Below are 19,934 nucleotides of genomic sequence, written 5' to 3'. Positions count from 1 at the left end.
CAGTCACACGCTACCTAGAAATGCTTTCCTGAACAATATAGTCTTTAACTCAGTTTTAAAACTGGTTAGAGAAGTGATGAGCCGCGCTTGTGAGGGAAGAAGGTTCCAGGAGTAAGGGGCAGCAAGTGAGAAAGGACGAATCTGGGACGGGGCAGTGGAAATCCTAGGCTGGGACAGGAGGAGACCTTGACTACCAGAACGGAGGGAACAAGTAAGAATGTAAGGCGAGAGAAATTCAGATAGGCCTAAGCCTAGCCTACCAGTGCCACTGGTAGAGTTATGTTGATATTTCCATATGGATGTGGTTCCTAGGCATGCAAAATGAGACAGAAATGCCACTTCTAGACTGGCTGTCAGTCACAAAATTATATTCCACCCATTATCTTTACCCATTTGTTATTTCCTTATGTGAATAATTTGGGGGGAAATGTGCCTATTTTTGGGGACACGTAGCCCTTAAATTTCCTGACTGCCCAGTAGAAACACTTTTGTTGCATGCTTCGGAGCAGACCCAAGCAATATAGCGTTGATATTGCACATTAGAATATAATTATTCCAGTTGGGACAGTAATATGGTTTAGAAATAACATTGTACAAAGGTGGCCTCATTGGTTAGTAGAAGTGCTAATATATGCACATATAATAAGCAGAACGTAATCACAGTATATTTTTATCATCTCTAAGAAAAGTAATTGTTTTTGTTATGAAAACAGTTGTGTGAAGACATTATAAAAATGAAATTATGGTGCAATTTGATCATGGCATTGTATTCTCAGTTTTTAAAAATTTAGATTGTGTGCCTGTTTCAAACAAAATTACTTCTTGTAGTCCTCAGATAACTACCTGCCTCTGTGATATGGAAGTAATACTCCTCTTGACATGCATACATTTGAAAGCAAGACAGAGCGTTTTCTATTAAATTTATGGTTTCCTTAAAGATCCACTAGTATGGATGACTGACCTAACTTTCTTTTTATTCTTGCAAGAGCAGAGCATTTCCTTTTGAAAAACAAACAAACAATATATTTAAAATTAATGGGACATCTAAAGTTTGAAAATACAGCTTTGAATTATAAACTCAAATGTCCACCATTCTCCAAGCTCTTTATAAGGCAAGCAAACAATACCACTGCAATCTGGGTGCAGCTTGTAGTGAGCTCTTTATTAGCCAGTCATTTCAGCTGTTTCCTCTTTTTTAAAACAAACATAGAGCCGGTACAGACCGGCACTAAAAACCACCTTGTGGGTAGTGTGGTGGCATGACATACGCATGATGCACACACTGACACCGCACAGAAACCACCCTCCTGCCAACATGTGGGCTGGCTTTGTGGTGCTCCAGTGGCACAGCGTTTAGATGCTGCACGCCACCCAAGTGCCAAAAAGCCACCACCATGGTGGAAAGGACAGCTTTTTTCTGCCTCCAAAAGGAGCAGCATTTTGCCTCTCCTTTTTGGGCCATAAAAATGCCAGACTGGGGCCATGGCATGTGGTTGCTGTACCCCAATTCAGCACTCAAAGGGACGGCATCACGCTATACCTTTAGGGCTGTTTGTTTTCACCCTTAGTTTTGTAAAAGGTATGCATGGAAGAATCAGTGCCCATTTCATAATTAAGGCTTTGATACTTTTGAATAAGATCTGGAACATCCATAGCTGTTTGGAAGCTTGAAAATTATAACACATTGCCCAATATGAAAATAAGGTTAAAACAAACTTCTGGTTTTGTTTTACTTTTATTTTTGGTTGTCCCCCCCCCCCCCCCCAGGAGGGGAGGAAGGTAGCGGTTTAATGAGGGGAATAAATCTCAAGCCCACATTTTGGTTTGTCTTTGCAGTGGTTTGGCAAACCTTGAAGTAATTTTTTGCCTACATTTTATTTAAAAAAATGTTTGGGTTGGTGCATTGGGAGTGTCTTTGGAGTGTTGGGGAACTGCCAAAAATGGGTTTTAGAATGCCTGTAACCCACATTTGCTAACTTTGTTTTCGGATTTTTGAAAGCTCAATTAATTGAAGAAAGAAGCTTTAAAACAACAATTCCCACCCACCCAGTGGGAGTAGACATTCTTGAATATACTCGTAACGTCTAGTCGTTGTGGAGGTACCTCAGTTCTCCCAGCTACTGCCTTTACCTATATTTGTCCAAGGGACAGATAGAGTTGGTAAGGAGTTCTTCTAAGTGTATCAAACTGTACATTTTCCTACTGAACTAAGCAGTCTAATCAGTTTACAGCATGTAAGTGAATTGCCCCCAACAAGCTGGGTACTCATTTTACCACTCTCTGAAAGGATGGAAGGCTTAAGTTGACCTTGGAGCCCCTTAGGATTGAACTCATAACATTGTGGCTATAGTACTGGCATTTAACCACTACACCACCAGGGCTCCCTATGTGTGTGTGTGTGTGTGTATGTGTATGGTGAAGTGCCCGCCCTCCATTCCAACTGCCACTGCTGTGGACCCTGAGGAAGAGAAGAGCATAAAACACCCCAGTGAAGTTGTGAGCTATGCTGGCGGTAGTATAATAGCCACTGGCAGGGCCTCCCATGCCAGACAGGTCACAACTGAAGGGTCTGACTAAGAGCATCAAAGGGCAGGATGGGCTATCTAGCCTTATGGCAACCATCCTAGGAGATGGAAAACTCTAATCCCAAACCCAGGCAGATGGTGCTTGTCTAACTCTGTAAGGTCAACCATCTAAGAGAAGGAAACTCTAAGCAAATCTACGACCTCGCTGCCACCATCCATGCTTGTCAAGGCCTCAGCAGATGAACCTCTGGTTTAAAGGGTGAGGCCAGTTCTGTGCACTCTGCGCTCCCCCAGAAAAATCCATTGCACAGGCTCGAAGGATACATCCAATCACTGAAAAAGCCCTGTAGTGACAGGTGAGGGACGAAACGGCAGGTGTAAAGATGCACTAGAATCCGCAGACCCAACCCTGCATGCAGGCGGTTCAAGACTTTGGTCGAACAAAGACAAAGAAACAAAGGCATACACCGGCCTCCAAAGGTGCAAATAGACTGACATTTGCATGCTGGAACATCAGAACCATGCAAGATTCTGCAGATAGTGGACGTCCTGAGCGTAATTCTGCTCTAATAGCCCATGAACTGTCACGACTTAACATTGACATCACTGCTCTTAGTGAAGTTTGTCTCCACGAGGAAGGCAGCCTTAAAAAAACACGGTGCCAGCTACACACACTACTAGTCTGGCGAACCCAAAACTGAAAAACATCTTTCAGGTGTAGGCTTTATGATCAAAAACTCCATTGCCTCCAAACTCAAAACCTTGCCATCAGGACATTCTGATCACATTATCTCCTTATGCCTCCCACATGTTGTTCTCTTCAGTATATATGCCCCAACTATGTAAGCCAACACTGTAGAGAAAGACAAATTCTACTCAGACCTACGCCACCTCATACAAAATGTCCCTGCAGAAGATAAAATCATCATCCGTGGTGACTTCAATGCCAGAGTAGGAAAGAACTTCAAAGCCTGGAAAGGTGTTTTAGGCAAACATGGTGTTGGAAGCTGTAATGATAACAATCACCTTCTGCTAGAGTTCCGTGCAGAACAGCAGCTGACTATTACAAACACCATCTTTCAGCAGAAAGATAGCTTGAAGACAACTTGAATACATCCCTGATCCAAACACTGGCACCTCACTGACTACGTTCTAGTGCACCAGAGAAATATTTGCGATGTCCATCATACTCGAGTGATGCCCAGTGCAGAATGTCAAACAGATCATCGCCTTGTAAGATGTAAACTAAACCTTCATCTTAAGCTCAAACCTAAGAGGGGTGGCATCTTAAAGAGGAGACTCCAAGTCAACAATCTTCAACAAGCTGCCATGAGAGACACCTTCCAGGCAAATTTGCGAACAAAACTTGAAGACCCTCCTACAGTTTCTTCCTCTACAGTGCTTTGGCAACATATCAAAAACGGCATCCTGCAGTCTGCGGAAGAATCTTTAGGATTCTCCCTCAAGAAAAACCAAGACTGGTTTGATGAAAACAGTCAAGAGATCCATGAGCTGTTGGCAAAGAAGAGAACTGCTCACCAGGCACACCTCGCCCAGCCATCTTGCCATGTATAAAGCAGAATTTCGCCTCGCATGTAGTAAACTTCAAGAAAAAGTCCAAGACATTCAGAACAAGTGGTGGACCAATTTAGCAGAAAAGACACAACGTTGTGCAGATTTGGGTGATCCCAGAGGATTTTACGAAGCTCTTAAAGCAGTGTTTGGACCTGCTTACCAGGTCCAAAGCTCCTTATACAGTTCAGATGGTCAAATACTAATTACAGATAAAGCTTCCATTTTGAACCGATGGGCTGAACACTTTCAAAGTCTCTTCAGTGCCAACCGAGTAGTCCAAGGTTCAGCTATTCAACATATGACACAACAACTGATGAAAAAGGAATTGGACATAGCTCCCACTTTGGAAGAGACCCTTAAGGCCATACAGCAGATGAAAAACGGCAAGGCTGCTGGGATTGATGGAATTCCACCTGAATCTTGGAAATACAGAGGTCATATACTCCATGCTAAACTCCATGAGCTCCTTGTTAGTTGCTGGGGAAAAGGCGAACTGCCATCAAATCTCTGAGATGCAGTCATCATCACCCAAAAAAGGAGCAAAATCCAATTGCTCAAATTATCGAGGTATAACACTGCTTTCCATTGCTGGAAAAATCCTTGCAAGGATACTCCTGAACAGATTAGTTCCTGCCATTGCAGAAGAACTTCTACCTGAAAGCCAATGCAGCTTTAGTGCTAATAGAAGTACTACAGATATGTTTTTTGCCCTTAGACAACTGCAAGAGAAATGTAGAGAGCAGAATAAAGGACTCTATGTAACATTTGTCAACCTCACCAAAGCCTTCGACACTGTGAGTAGAAAAGGTCTGTAGCAGATCCTGGAACGACTAGGATGACCCCCTAAATTCCTTAAAATGATTATCTTGCTACACGAAGGCCAGCACAGTCAAGTCAGATATAGTGATGCTCTTTCAGAGCCCTTTCTAATAATTAACGGAGTGGAACAAGGTTGTGTTCTCACTCCAACTCTATTTACAGTCTTCTTCAGCATGATGCTCCAAAGGGCTACGGCAGATCTCAAAAAAAAAGACAGCATTTATATACGCTACCGTACTGATGGTAGCTTGTTTAACTTAAGCTGTCTGAGGGCTTGCACCAAGACTCTAAACTCTCTAGTCCGTGAGCTGCTTTTTGCTGACGATACTGCCCTTGTTGCCCATACAGAAGCAGCTCTGCAGCGCCTAACATCTTGTTTTGCTACAGCTGCAGAGCTCTTTGGGCTGGAAGTCAGTCTGAAGAAAATGGAAGTTCTCTAACAGCCTGCACCACAGGAAGAACACTATCATCCCCACAGCACTGTAGGCAAATCTTTGCTTAAGTCCGTTCAGCAGTTCACCTACCTGGGAAGCATAATCTCCTCAGACGCCAAGATTGATAAAGAGATCGATCACAGACTAGCAAAGGCATATAGTGCATTCGGAAGGCTTCACAAAAGAGTCTGGAGTAACAAACACTTGAGGCGAAGCACAAAAATCAGTGTGTATAGAGCAATTGTACTGTCTATTCTTCTTTATGGGTCTGAAACATGGGTCACCTATCACCAACACCTACGACTTCTTGAACGCTTTCATCAGCGCTGTTTACACACAATTCTAAATATACACTGGACCGTCTATGTGATGAATGTTGCTGTCCTTGAGCAAGCAGGGATCACCAGCATTGAGACTATTCTATTGAGAACGCAGCTGCCTTGGGCAGGACACATTTCTAGGATGGAGGACCATCACCCCCCAAAAATAATACTCTGCAGTGAACTCGCCACAGGTCAGCGTAAGAGGGGCACCCCAAAGAAGAGATACAAGGACTCCTTGAAACAACACCTCAGGCTTGGCCAAATGGATCACCAACAATGGTCTGCCCTGGCCTCGCATCAGGAGGCATGGAGACGCACTATCTGCGATGCTGCAGCCTTTTTCGAAAACTCACGCCGAACAAGTCTCAAAGAGAAACGACAATGCAGAAAGAACCACAACTTGGAAACATCACCCAAGGAGACATTCTGCTGTGCTTTCTGCAAATGCACTTGTTTATCTCGGATCGGCCTTTTAGTCATCAACGCACTTGTAGAAAGCATGGGATGAGTCCTTCCCGAATCTTTGTTCGCGAAGAAATGCCAGAGAGAGGTATATGATACAATCCCATTCACAAAAAAGGAGACACTCACTACATAACCATTGCACTAATTTCCCATGTAGGCAAAGTTATGCTCAGAATTCTGCAGCAAAGACTCCCACCATGTATGGAGTGAGAAATCCCAGAGGTGCAAGCTGGATTCAGGAAGGAAGAGGCTCTAAGAACCACATTGCAAACATACAATGGATAATGGATCGCACCAGGGAATTCCAGAAGAAAATCTGCATGTGCTTTATTGACTACAATAAAGCCTCTACCTGCATAGATCTTTAAAAGCTATGGATTCCTCTTAGAGGAATCAGAGTGCCACAACATTGGATCATCCTGATGCGTAACTTGTACTCAGGAAAAGAACTTGCTTTTAGAACAGAATATGGAGAAACAGAATGATTCCCAGTTGGCAAAGGAGTCGAGTAAGGCTGCATACTCTCACCCTATCTATTCAACTTGTATGCAGAAAATGTTGTATGCACAGCAGGCTTTGAGTCAGAAGAAGGAGGAGTGAAGATCAGGGGAAGGAACATTAACAACCTAAGATATGCAGGCAAAACAATGCTACTAGCAGAAACCAACAAGGACCTGCAGCAGTTACTGAACAATGTTAAGGAGGAAAGCACCAAGGTAGGTTTAATGCTGAACATTAACCAAAAATAAAAAATAATTTAAAAAAAAAAAAAGACCATGCAAGATCTACAAGAATTCATCCTAGATAATGGGAAGATTGAAATAGTGCAACAGATTATCCATACTTTAAATCAAACATTCAAATCAACAGAAGAACACTAGGACTGGGAAGGGCAGCTCTGAGAGAACTAGGCAAGATCCTAAAGTGCAAAGATATAACTCTGAACACTAAATTGAGGCTAATCCAAGCCATTGTATTCCCCATCACGATGGATAGGTATGAAAGTTGGACAGTGAAAAAAGCTAATAGAAAGAAAATCAACTCATTTGAGATGTGGTGCTGGAGAAGAGTCGTGAGGATACCATGGATGGTTAAGAAGACAAACAGATGGGCTCTAGAACAAATCAAGCCTGAGCTCCCTCTGGAAACCAGGATAATTAAATTGAGATTGTCATACTTTAATCACATCATGAGAAGGCATGATTCGTTGGAAAACACAATGATGCTGGGAAAGGTAGAGGGCAGTAGAAAGAGAAGAAGACCACATGCCAGATGGGTAGATTAGACCAGGGAAATCATGGGCCTGAGCCTGCAGGACCTGAGTAGAGCAGTGGGGGACAGGGCATGTTGGAGATGTCTCATTGACAAGGTCACCATGAGTCGAAGTCAACTCGAGAGCAGTTAACAGCAGTGATGGATGGATGGATGGATGGATGGATGGATGGATGGATGGATGGATGGATGCAGGCAGGCATTGCTTTTAAAGCATTAAAGCATATTGAGGTAAAGGCTGTGGGTGTTGCATTTCAGAAGGATGCAGTTAGTTCTTTAAGAGTATATACTTATTAGAATGACTAACAAAACAGAATACTTAAACATATTCTGGAAACTGCAGTTTATTCTTGCAAGAAGAAGAAAGTGTAAGCTAAATCCATCCTCCTGTAATAAATTATTTATGTTATGTTAGCCACGGGAAGGTGTACATATATCTGTTTCTGTGTGAAGATTGCATGTCATTTACCAGTCAAGCCTTGTATAAAATGACTATGATTAACAACAACCCTGTAAGACAGAGCTGACCGCCATTCCTTTTGCTAGGGGAAACCCAGGCTTTACAGTGTGTCCTTGAGGTTTATTAGCAGCAGGGGACAATGCCCAGCACCTTGTGTTCCATAGTGGTTTATTTCAACACTGTTCTAAATAGGTTATGCCATAAAATCACTTGTAAAAGTTGAATGTTTTCATTAATGCTGTACTTATTAAAGAAATTAAAATTTCTTATTTATTGCTTAATATGGAACTACTTTGGTGTAATGCCCTGTTCAACCTTGACTTTTTCCTCATGAATTATGTACAAGAGTCCGTTTAATGTTGGCATTATTTGAAGCTTTCCAAAAGCTATAAATAGCACGTTAAGTTTACTTTCAACATGTTGCTGTCTGAATACCATCATTAATGGACTGAGTTCAGCAATTCCTTAATAGGTTCTCTGTTTTGTTTTGTGGAACAAAAGGCAGGGCTTGCTCTTTCCAATTCACAAACTGAGGTTCTCAGATTTTATACATACTTTTAAAACTTAATTTCTGTCTAAAGATGAAGAGGAAATTCTGAAAGCATATCACCATTGTGATAAGTAGGGGGAAAAATGGGTATGCTCAGATGTGCTCTTAATCGTACAGTCCCTAATTCTCAAAAGAGATTTTTCCCCTGCTTATGCAGTTTCCACAGTAAACATACCAGTTTTAAGGATATATTGATGTATTCTGCATCATCTCCATCCTTCTCTTGTTTCCAGGTCTTCTCTTAGATAACATGTGATAGTAGAAAGAAGAAGAGCTTGGAAGTAAAGTTATATATGGAGATATAACTAACTAGATTACTGCACCATACTCTTATAGCACTGCTATTCCAATGTGAAGTCAAAGGCTTTCATGGCTGGCATCCATAGTTTTTTGTGGGTTTTTCAGGCTATGTGGCCATGTTGTAGAAGAGTTTATTCCTGATGTTTCGTCAGCATCTGTGGCTGGCATCTTCAGATGCTGGTGAAACATCAGGAATACATTTTTCTATAACATCGCCCGAAAAACCCACCCAAAACTGCTATTCTACTTCAACTGCACTGACTGCCACCTGATTCATTCTGGGATTTGCAGTTTATGGAGGGGCATTTAGAATTCTCGGCCAGTGAGCTCTTAGGCCTCAGTGAACTACAAGCCTCAGAATGTAACAGGAGGCAGCCAGAGCAGTCAAAGTGGAATAGCAGTGCTATAAGAGGGTAGTATAGTAAAATGGTACGTTACATAATGATTAAGTTTTAACACAGGACAACATTGTTGTTTTTGCACAATAACTGTAACGTTTACTTAGTTTTCTACTTATGACTTCACTAAATGGTGGAAGAAAGATAGCATTGTTTCACATACTGGATTGTGCTGTGCCTCATGCTGATTGTGGTAGGTGTTTAGTCAAAAAGAAGGTGAGCAAGAATATGTTTTTTTGCATGAAATCAGCAGATCAACTTAAAGTAAACATTCTAACTACTTTCGAGAAGTAGGGAAGTAAAGGATTATTTCTAAAAATGTTATTGTATCAACAACTAATTACCTTTTTTGTGAAGATGGAAATTATAACTATTAATTGTTATTTTTAAAAAAAAATAGATATAGAAGGACTGTCCCACTCAAAACTAATTCATTAGCTTCAGATCTTTTTAGCACACTGTTTGCAAAACTGTGACAACATGAAGATAGGATGTTGGATGTAGCTGTAGTGCATCTTCTCTAGATACTGCAGTGCACTGCATGTGGGACTAGGTCTGAAGACTTCTTCAAAGATGACAGCTGGTGCAAAATATGGTAGAATAATTATTAATTGCTTCTGAATATATGAAATGCATCTTGCAGGTTTTGAAGTGTTTAATTGGCTTCCTGCCCATTTCTGAGTAGAATGCTGGTTTAATTGACAAAGCTCTAAGTGGCATGGGACTTGGCTACTGAGAAGGCCATTTCTTCCATATGGATGTGCCAAGCTGTTAAGATCGACATCTCAGGCTAGTCTGAGTCCTTCAACCTTTAGAAATAAGGCAGGTCATAATGGAAAAAATCCTTTTATGTTGTGGCATGACATCTGTGCAAGACTCTTCCTTTTGAGATACATTTTTCCTGTCTTTCTTTTCCTTCTGATGCAAGGTAGAAATCTATTGATTTGTTCAAGACTTTTAATGTGTTACAGTGTATTAGTTTTATTGTGGCATTTTATTTTGTTGCTTTACTGACCCCTGTTTTGTTGTGATTGTTTGTTTAATTGTTTTAATTGTCATTTGCTATTTCATTGGAAACAATTCTGAGTGCATTTGCAGAAATATAGGCTAAAATGCACATATATGAATAAAATGAGGGAGTTTGTAGGTTCACATAGATTTATTATCTAGACCCAGCACAGATTACCTCTGAAGAAGACCTTTCCTGAAATGCATTGGGTCTAATAAATCACATTTATGTAAACCTGAGAGAGCTCCCTGCCCCCAGCACCTCAGTATGGGTGCTTTCTCTTCCTTTTCTTTTCTGTAATACCTGTAGATAATCATATGTATTAATCTAGTCTGTTCAAAGCCAGCCTGGTAATTGCCACATTTTTCATCCTCTAAGACAGAGATCTACAAAATTTTTATGCAACAGTGAAAACTGGGACAAAACAGTTTAACAAGCCAAAGGAAAGTGGTGGCACAAGTTTTAGAACTGTTCAGCATCTTTGTTTGAATACGGCTAATTTGTTCTGTACTGCAAGAACAAATTATAAAAGCACACTTCCATCATTTCTTTGTTTAATACAAGATCTGCAGTGACTTAAAAGAGGTGCTAGATATTTTAGATGTGTGTTAATTAATTGTTTCATCCAAACTGAAAATAAGTATTATATGTGCTAATTTCGATGTCAGCTTTAATTTAATTCTTATTTAACAGTGTTTGACAAATGCAACGTCTTTCCAGCAATAATTTATTTTAAAATTTAATACTGAGTTTTGCATTTGTTTTTCATCAGGGTCTGCTTGTACGAGATGCACCTCTGAAGGACATGAAAATTTCCAATGATCAACGATTTGTAGCTTCCTTCAGTGTGGTGAATGCTACCAAACGGGATGCAGGCAATTACCGGTGTATGATTCGCACAGAAGGAGGAGTAGGAGTGTCAAATTATGCGGAATTGATTGTGAAAGGTATTTCACCAACTCTTGAATATGTTCATATAGGGCAAAGTGGTCCAATTTTCACAGCACAATAAGTCAAGGAAACACAAAACCCCAAAATTGCTGTGGACAGGTAAAGTGAGTAAACAGTGGTGTATATGACTCCGGCATTCCTGCTTTCAGTGGGAGTGGCTAAACAATCTTCAGGATTTTGCTTGTTTATCCTGAACTGGGAATAAACAGCTGCTCCCCTGGTTTGTTCCTCTTCCAGCAAAGCAGAAAAACAGTCCAGGGTTTGTCTGAGGATGTGGGGCAGGTCGGGGTGAGGGTAGTTTTCTTGGTTTATTGATAGGGATACAGACCAGAGCAGGAGCTGTGATCAACCACAGGAATTATAAACTACAGATAGAAATCCTTTGGTGTGATGAGCCATTCCCATTGCAAGTAGGAGCAGTTGACCAGCATATGCCAGCATAGTGCTTGTCATATGTAATCCAGAGTTCATCCAAACTCCAGTTTTCCCTTGTTGGTCCACTATCAAGACTGCAAATCTAATAATAATAATAATAATAATAATAATAATAGTTTTGTTTATATTGCCCCGCCTCTCCCTTCAGATCGAGGCAGGTTTACAACCTGATAAAACCATAAATACAATCATAAAATGCAATACCATAAAATACAATACTTAAAGTACAATCACAATCCAGGAACAGTAAAAATTGAAAACATGCTACAGTAGTCAATTACAGGGAATCAATCTGACAGATAACATGGTGTCTTAATTAAGATCAGGAGGGTATGCCCGCCGGAAGAGCTCTGTCTTGACAGCCCTCCTGAAAGTGTCCAAGACGGTAGTTAGACAGATCTCTTCCGGCAGGCTATTCCACAATTTAGGGGCAACAGCAGTGAAAGTTCTTTGAGAGGTTATACACAATCTGGTGGCTTGTATTTCCAGAAAGTTTTTTCCTGAAACTCTCAAAGTGCGGGGCAGATTGTGTAGGAAGAGGTGTTCCCGCAAGTAACTCGGGCCCAAGCCATGTAGGGCTTTAAAGGTAATAACCAACACCTTGTACTGTGCCCGGAAGCTAATTGGCAGCCAGTGAAGTGATTTTAGTACCGGTGTAATGTGGTCAAAACTAGATATATTAGTGACCAGTCTGGCTGCCATATTTTGAACTAATTGAAGCTTCCAAACTTGGTACAAGGGTAGCCCCATGTAGAGCGCATTGCAGAAATCAAGACGAGAGGTTAGCAGTGCGTGTACCACTGCTTCAAGGTCCCTCTGTTCCAGACAGGGACGCAGCTTGCGTATCAACCAAAGTTGATAACAGGCACTCCTGGCTGTCGCATCAATATGCGATGACAGCTGTAATGACGAATCCAGGAGTACCCTCAAGCTGCAGACTTTGTCCTTTAGGGGGAGTGTGACCCCATCCAGGACAGGTGAACAAATTTCCCTTCCCGGTCCAGAGGAACCTATCGCCAGCACCTCCGTTTTCTCTGGATTCAGCTTGAGTTTGTTTTCCCTCATCCAGCCCATTACTGACTTAAGGCAGGCATTCAGAGGGGAGATACCATCCTCCGTTACTGCAACAGTCGGAGACATAGAGAAATGGATTTGAGTGTCATCTGCATATTGATAACACCGCTCCCCATGTCTCCGGATGATCTCTCCCAGCGGCTTCATGTAGATATTAAACAGCATGGGGGACAGGATGGCGCCTTGAGGAACGCCAGATGTCAGCTCTCTTATTGAAGAGCTACTGTCCCCCAGCACCACCATCTGGGACCTGCCCAAGAGGTAGGAACGGAGCCACTGGAGTGCAGTGCCCCCGATACCTAACTCCCTCAGGCGATCCAAAAGGATACCATGGTCGATGGTATCGAAAGCCGCTGAGATGTCCAAAAGCACCAGCAGGGCCACACTACCCCTGTCAGTGCTCAGACGGAGATCATCAACCAAGGCGACCATGGCTGTCTCAACTCCGTATCCCACCCTAAAGCCAGTTTGAAATGGCTCTAGATAATCGGCTTCATCCAAGACAGCTTGGAGTTGCAATGCAACTGCCCTCTCGATCACCTTGCCCAAGAATGGTAAAAGGGAGACCGGTCTGTAGTTATTTTGAATTAAGGGATCAAGGGAGGGTTTTTTCAGAAGTGGTTTAACCACTGCTTGTTTGAGTTTTTCCGGAAATTTACCCTCCCTGAAGGATGCATTAATTATATGTTGTAATAATATTTTTATTGCATCACCTCCTTGAACGGTCAACCATGAATGGCAAGGGTCGATACTGCAAATTCATTAACTCTGAACACGATTCAAAACCCTTGGAGCTTTGAAACAGACATAGAATATTGTACATGCAGAAGTTGTCATTTTTGTTTCTGTGAATTGACAACTGCTTATTGCATACATGATACATGAAGAATATGATGGACTTGGGGAAGTGAATCTTTATGGCTGCATCTGCACTGCAGAAATAATTCAGTTTGACACCATTTTAACTACCATGGCTCAGTGCTATAGGATTCTGGGAACCGCCGTTTGTTGTGTTACTGGAGCTCATTGACAGAGAAAGCTAAAGATTTCACAAAACTATAGTTACCAGAATTCCATAGCAGTGACCCAGGCTACTTAAAGTGGTGTCAAACTGGATTATTTCTGCAGTACGGATGCGGCCCATGTGTATATTAATAAGTTATAAAGGAAATGCAATTTAAAGCCATTTTGAAGTACTGTATACAGAAAGAATTATTTATAACTTTGAATTTGTTTGTAAGATGCAGTCTGGAAGACAGTGTTGATATGTAGTTGTTAAAAGAAATGAATGTTGATGTCTTCTTAATCTGTATTGTGAATGTAGTGCACATTCAGGATCAATATAAATCTTCTTCTGAAGCTTATCAAATAAAGTTATTGCAGTATGGGACACATTTGCATCTCGTTATCCCTGGTGAAATCATACTGTGATGTTCTCCCACTTCCAAAGAGTGAAAAATTCTAGATGTACTACAGGGATTAGTATCCTTTGCTTGACAGCACTGGAGACATATGGTGTCCTTTTAGTAGTTATTTTATTTACAAATACACAAGCTGAGCATATTGGAAGCTAGTAAACATACTTTGAGCGGGCAGTAGATCTCTAGAGAACAGCTTGTATAGCACAAAGCCCTCCCCAGCTAACTCTGGATAGGAAATCTCAGAAGTTTTTCTTTCAGAAGTCCAAACCTTTGGGAGTTTATTTTTGCTGTTTTCCCCCCGCCCTCTCCTCCCCTGATGACTGTTACCTTCTTTGAACTTCCAATGGATATCTCTTCAGATTCTTAAACTATCAGAGCTGCCATTTATAAAATAGAAGCCACAGCCCTAAACTGTTGGCCAGCAGTGTGTTCAGTTAACATATGCTCAGCTGCCAAAAGCTGCAACAGTACATTCTGATGAGGCAAAGAGACACCTTCAGATTTTAGGATGAAATGAAAACTGAACATCTTTCCCTGGTGTGATATTTCAAACAGAAAAGGGAGTTGTGGAAAGTGGAAAACAGTTGAACTGTCAAAGGGGAAGCATTTGGTCTATTTTGTCCATGAAATGTCTATGCTGGTAGAAGAACAAGGGACAAAACTGATGTAACTCTTGACCTATGATGTAATGGTACAGTAAGAGTAAACAATATTGAAAGTTTATCCTGCTAATCCCAATTGATTTTTATATTTATATATATATATATATATATATATATATATATATATTCTTTGATGGTACTTTCAATGACTGCTGCAAATGACTAAAACTTGCATATATAGAAGACAAAACAGAAATAAAAATTCTGGAGGAGATTTCTGTACAAGACACATTATTATTAGTAGTAGTAGTAGTATTAGTACAGTATTAGTATTTATACACTGCTCTTCAGCCAAAAGGCTATCAGTGTGGCTTACATTGTTTTAAATTAGACATTTCCCTGCCCCCCCCTCCCTCCCTCTCTCTCTCTCTCTCTCTCTCTCTCTCTCTCTCTCTCTATATATATATATATATATATAAAATCACACCTCTTATAAAAGGAGGAAGATAAGAAAGCAAGAACAGAATTATAGGCCTATTATAGAGAGATTGAAAGAAAATGTCTGCAGTCTTTAAAAAAAGTTGTAGCAACATACTGCTGTTGACCTTGATCCTACCATGTATGAAGTTATTTATCAAGGCATTGTAATATTTGCTCTTATCCACCTTTCTCAGCACATTTACACTGTGTACAGCGAATAATTGCTTACCCTTAGGGTGTAATCCCATTAGCTACTTGTAGTGTGATGAAGTAATTATGGTAATCCCTGTTGATTGTGCCATAGCTTTTATGAGACCTCATGCAGGTCATTCCTTGTAACCTGAAAAGCCCATTTTAAACAGTGTAGTGACCTTGAAACACATTATATTTAAATAACAACATAATAGATTCTTTAAACTCATTTACATTGTTAATGATAGGCAGTTACACAGGAATTACATTTGTTTAATTATGTTTCCCAGAAAACTGCATATTTTCAGTAAAGCGTATGTTTTTAATTTGTCACGTTACCAGTGAGTTGAAATTAGAGATTTATAGAGGGTTTCCCCCTCTCATTTCAGCTTAATTATTACTAATAGCTAAATTATTTTATTTGTTAAAATAATTTTGGTGTCTCATATAGAAATATTGTTTAATGTATTTTGTTGTGATTTGGGACCTCTTGACATATAATGTATTTCTTAGATAGAAATAATTATTATTACATAAAGATAAGTAAGTATATGATAGGACTTTTCAGACATTGCACTTTAATTTACATTGCACTCAGGAGCTTAGGTTCACATACTCCCTTTCCCCTCAGTGCCAGAGCCACAAAAAATTTTGATGCTTTCATCTCTGTTCTTAAGATAACCATGGTTCCTCATCCTGTCAGAATTCAGGGTACTGATTGACCTGGACAACCCAGGATTGACACGGACAACCCAGGATCCCAAACTGGGATCAAACATGGCTTTTTATCTAACCATAGTCTAACGAAGATGTTTACCATGTGGCCCTCCAGATGTTATCGGACTGCAATTCCCATAATTTCTCAACCTTGGCTACAAGGGGTAGGGCTGACCAGGGTTAAAGTCTAACAACATTCGGAAGGCTGCAAGTTGCCAACCCAACTAACCAGAGTTTGTGTGAAATCAAAAGCTCTGCTTAGTTTAAAAGAAATTTGGACAGATAGAATCAGAGTTGGAAGAGACTGCAAGGGCCATCCAGTCTAAGCCCCTGCCATGCAGGAAATCTAAATCAAAGCATTCCTGACAGATGGCCATCTAGCCTCTGTTTAAAGACCTCTAAGGAAGAAGACTCTACTACACTCTGAGGCAGTCTGTTCCACTGTCGAACAGCCCTTACTGTCAGGAAGTTCCTCCTTATGTTGAGGTGAAATCTCTTTTGCTGTAGCTTGCATCCATTGCTCCAGGTCCTAGTCTCTGGAGCAGCAGAAAACAATCTAGCTCCCTCTTCAATATGACATCCCTTCAAGTATTTAAACAGGGCTATCATATCACCCCTTAACCTTGTCTTCTCCAGGCTCCCTAAGTCATTCCTCATAGGACATGGTTTCCAGACCCTTCACCATTTTGGTCGCCCTCTTTTTGACACATTCCAGTTTCTCAACATCCTTTTTAAATTGTGGTGCCCAGAACTGGACACAATAATCCAGGTGGGGCCTGACCAGAGCAGAATACAGTGGCACTATTACTTCCCTTGATCTAGACACTATACTTTGATGCAGCCTAAAATCGCATTGGCCTTGTTAGCTGCCACATCGCACTGTTGACTCATGTTAAATTTGTGGTCTAGTTGGACTCCTAGATCCCTTTCACGTGTAGTCTCGTTCAGCCAGGTGTCCCCCATCCTATATATATGCATTTCATTTTTCCACCCTAAGTGCAGTGCCTTACATTTCTCTGTGTTGCAATTCATTTTATTAGCTTTGGCCCAACTTTCTAATCTATTAAGGTCATTCTGAAATTTGATCCTGTCCTCAGGGGTATTAGCTGCTACTCCTAATTTGGTGTCATCTGCATGCTTTGATAAGTATGCCCCCAATTCTGTCATCCAAGTCATTGATAAAGATGTTGAACAGCACTGGGCCCAGGACAGAACTCTGTGGGACCCCACTGGTCACTTCTGTCCAGGATGAAAAGGAGCCATTGTTCGGCCGGTCAACCAATTACAAATCCATGTAACAATTTCCTTGTCTAGCCCACATTTTACAAGCTTGTTTGCAAGAATGTCATGGGGACCCCTGTCAAAAGCCTTACTGAAATCAAGATATACTATATCCACAACATTCCCTTCATCTAACAAGCTGGTAATTTTATATATAAAAAAAGAGAGATTAAATTTGTCTGGCATGACTTGTTTCTCTGAAACCCGTGTTGACTTTTTGTCATCTAGATGTTCACAGGCTCTCTGTTTAATGATCTGCTCCAGAATCTTTCTTGGGATTGATGTCAGACTAACTTCACAATAATTGTTTGGATCCTCTTTATTCCTTTTTTGAAGAAGGGGACAACATTTGCCCTCCTCCAGTCTGCTGGGATTTCTCCTGTTCTCCAGGAGTTCTCAAAGATTATTGCCAATGGCTCCGATATTACATTTGCCAGCTCTTTTAATGCCCTTGGATGTAGTTCATCTGGTTCTGGAGATTTATATTTGTTTAGATCAGTGGTTCCCAACCTGTGGGTCGGAACCCTTTGGGGGCCGAATTACCCTTTTACAGGGGTCACTTAAGACCATTGGAAAACACATATTTGCATATAGTAATGAAAATAATAATAATAATAATTATTATTATTATTATTTGTATACTGCCCTCTGGCAAACCAATCCAGGCGGTTAACAACAGTAAAATATAAAATATGACAATTAAAAACACTTTATCCCTCCCCCCTTAAGACAGTATTAAACAGTATAACATATTAAAACACAATATCAATGCATAAAAACAACAATTAAAAACTAAACTAAAAACCCTGATATCCCTCTGTTGATCCTCAACCATCACTAAGATGGGGCCATGGGAGGAATGAGGGAATCAGGGAACCTGGGCCGGGATGGTTAATCTGGAAAGGCCTGCCGGAAGAGATCTGTCTTGGCCGCTTTTTTAAAGCTGTCTAATGATGTTATCTGACGGATCTCATCTGGCAGGTCGTTCCAGAGTTTGGGGGCGACAGCAGAGAACACCCTCTGGGAGGTCGCCGCAAGCCTAGATTTTAGAGGCTGTAGTAAGTTCCTCACAGAGGACCGGAGAGCGTGGGGAGGATTGTACGGGAGGAGGCGGTCCCTAAGATAGCTTGGACCCAAGCCATTTAGGGCTTTAAAGGTGATAACCAACACCTTGTACTGGGCCCGGAAGCTGATAGGCAGCCAGTGGAGGGACCTCAAAACCAGAGTAATGTGGTCCCTCCTATATGTTCCTGAGACAAGCCTGGCTGCCATATTTTGAACCAGCTGTAATTTCCGAGTCAAGCACAGGGGTAGCCCCATGTAGAGTGCATTACAGAAGTCAAGGCGTGAGGTTACCAGCGCGTGCACAACCGTCTCAAGATCCCTTACTTCCAGAAAAGGGCGCTGGGGTCACCACGACATATTAAAGGGTCGCAGCATTAGGAAGGCTGAGAACCACTGGTTTAGATTAACCAGATATTCCTGTACTATCTCTTTACTTATTCAGTGCTGAAATTCCCCTATTCTGTACTCTGCTCTATTATCCTCAGGTTGAGCACCCTTTTCCTTTTCTGAGAAGACTGAGGCATAGAAGGTGTTGTGTAATTCTGCCTTTTACTGTTAGCATTTTGCCATCTTCTCCATGCAGTGGCCCTACCGTTTCCTTCTTCTTCTTTTTGCTGCAGACATATCAAAAAAGCCCTTTTTATTGTTCTTAACCTCTCTAGCAAGCCTGAGTTCATTCTGTGCTTTAGCTTTTCTGACTTTACCACTACACGTGTTCGCTATTTGCTTGAATTCCTCTTAGGCGATTTCCCCATTTTTCCATTTATTATACACGTTCCGTTTAAAACTTTAGTTTCTCTCTTTTTGACTCCAGCAAAGATTAAAAGGGAAAGGAAAACATGCAAGGTGTATGCTATTAGTTACAAACTGAGCCACGAATGAATGTGGCAGAAGTGTTTTCTGAGCAAATTTACAATAGTTCTTTAGGAGGTCAGTGCACGCAGTATTTTGTGTCCAATATAAGCTTATTCTAAATCAGAGTAGACACATGTATTCAAATGGATTTGCATAGGTGTTGATACAAAAATCCCATTGATTCAGTGGGTCTGTCCTAATGGGGCTAACAGTTGGTTTTGGGCTATATGCTTATCTAACCAGAGCCTTGCTATACACCCATCTAGCTGGATCATGTATAGATGTAAAATGGCTCTAAGTTGTTTATATTTTAAAATACTTGAGGTATGCTTTCAGGAGTACAAATCAATTCAAGTCAAATAGCAGATGAAAACTGGAAGTGGAAAAAATTTCTTTCCCCTTTTTGTATCTCTTTAATTACTAAGCCCCTACTTAATGTATATTATCTCCTTATAGTTTAAAAGACACATTTTCCTTTCACATACAGAAAATTGTTTGAAGGAAGCAGAAACATGTTTTCATTCTGCCGAAGCGATATTTTTTATCATTCTTATATTAAATGCCTCTATCTTTGGTTTTTAAAAATATTTGTAACATCAGGAGGCATATACTCTTAAGCCAGTGGAAGAGTGGATTTTTCAGAGAATCCCAGCTTCAAGGCCATGAACCATCCCTTTACAAAGATGCAGATGTAGCACAGATTTTACCTGTTCTGTCACTTATGCTGAGAT

At 40.9% G+C, this 19,934-nt stretch overlaps 1 protein-coding gene across 12 annotated transcripts in view; it reads left to right on the top strand.

Annotated features, from left to right (window-relative positions):
- The window catches only part of PTPRM (protein tyrosine phosphatase receptor type M), a 625,500-nt gene that overhangs the window by 242,223 nt on the left and 363,343 nt on the right, over nucleotides 1-19,934 (top strand). For all 12 annotated transcript variants that reach the window (XM_089517070.1, XM_089517069.1, XM_089517061.1 and 9 more), the window contains exon 6: nucleotides 10,903-11,077. In XM_089517070.1, the coding sequence (XP_089373196.1) occupies nucleotides 10,903-11,077 (175 nt within the window). The remainder of the gene's footprint in view (nucleotides 1-10,902; nucleotides 11,078-19,934) is intronic.

Source organism: Sceloporus occidentalis, unplaced genomic scaffold (genome assembly GCF_023333645.1).
Source record: "Sceloporus occidentalis isolate IW3139 unplaced genomic scaffold, rSceOcc1.0.p SCAF_3, whole genome shotgun sequence".
Classification (NCBI taxonomy): domain Eukaryota; kingdom Metazoa; phylum Chordata; class Lepidosauria; order Squamata; family Phrynosomatidae; genus Sceloporus; species Sceloporus occidentalis.
Note: the sequence above shows the minus strand (reverse complement) of the source record. Positions and strands in the feature narration are given on the sequence as shown.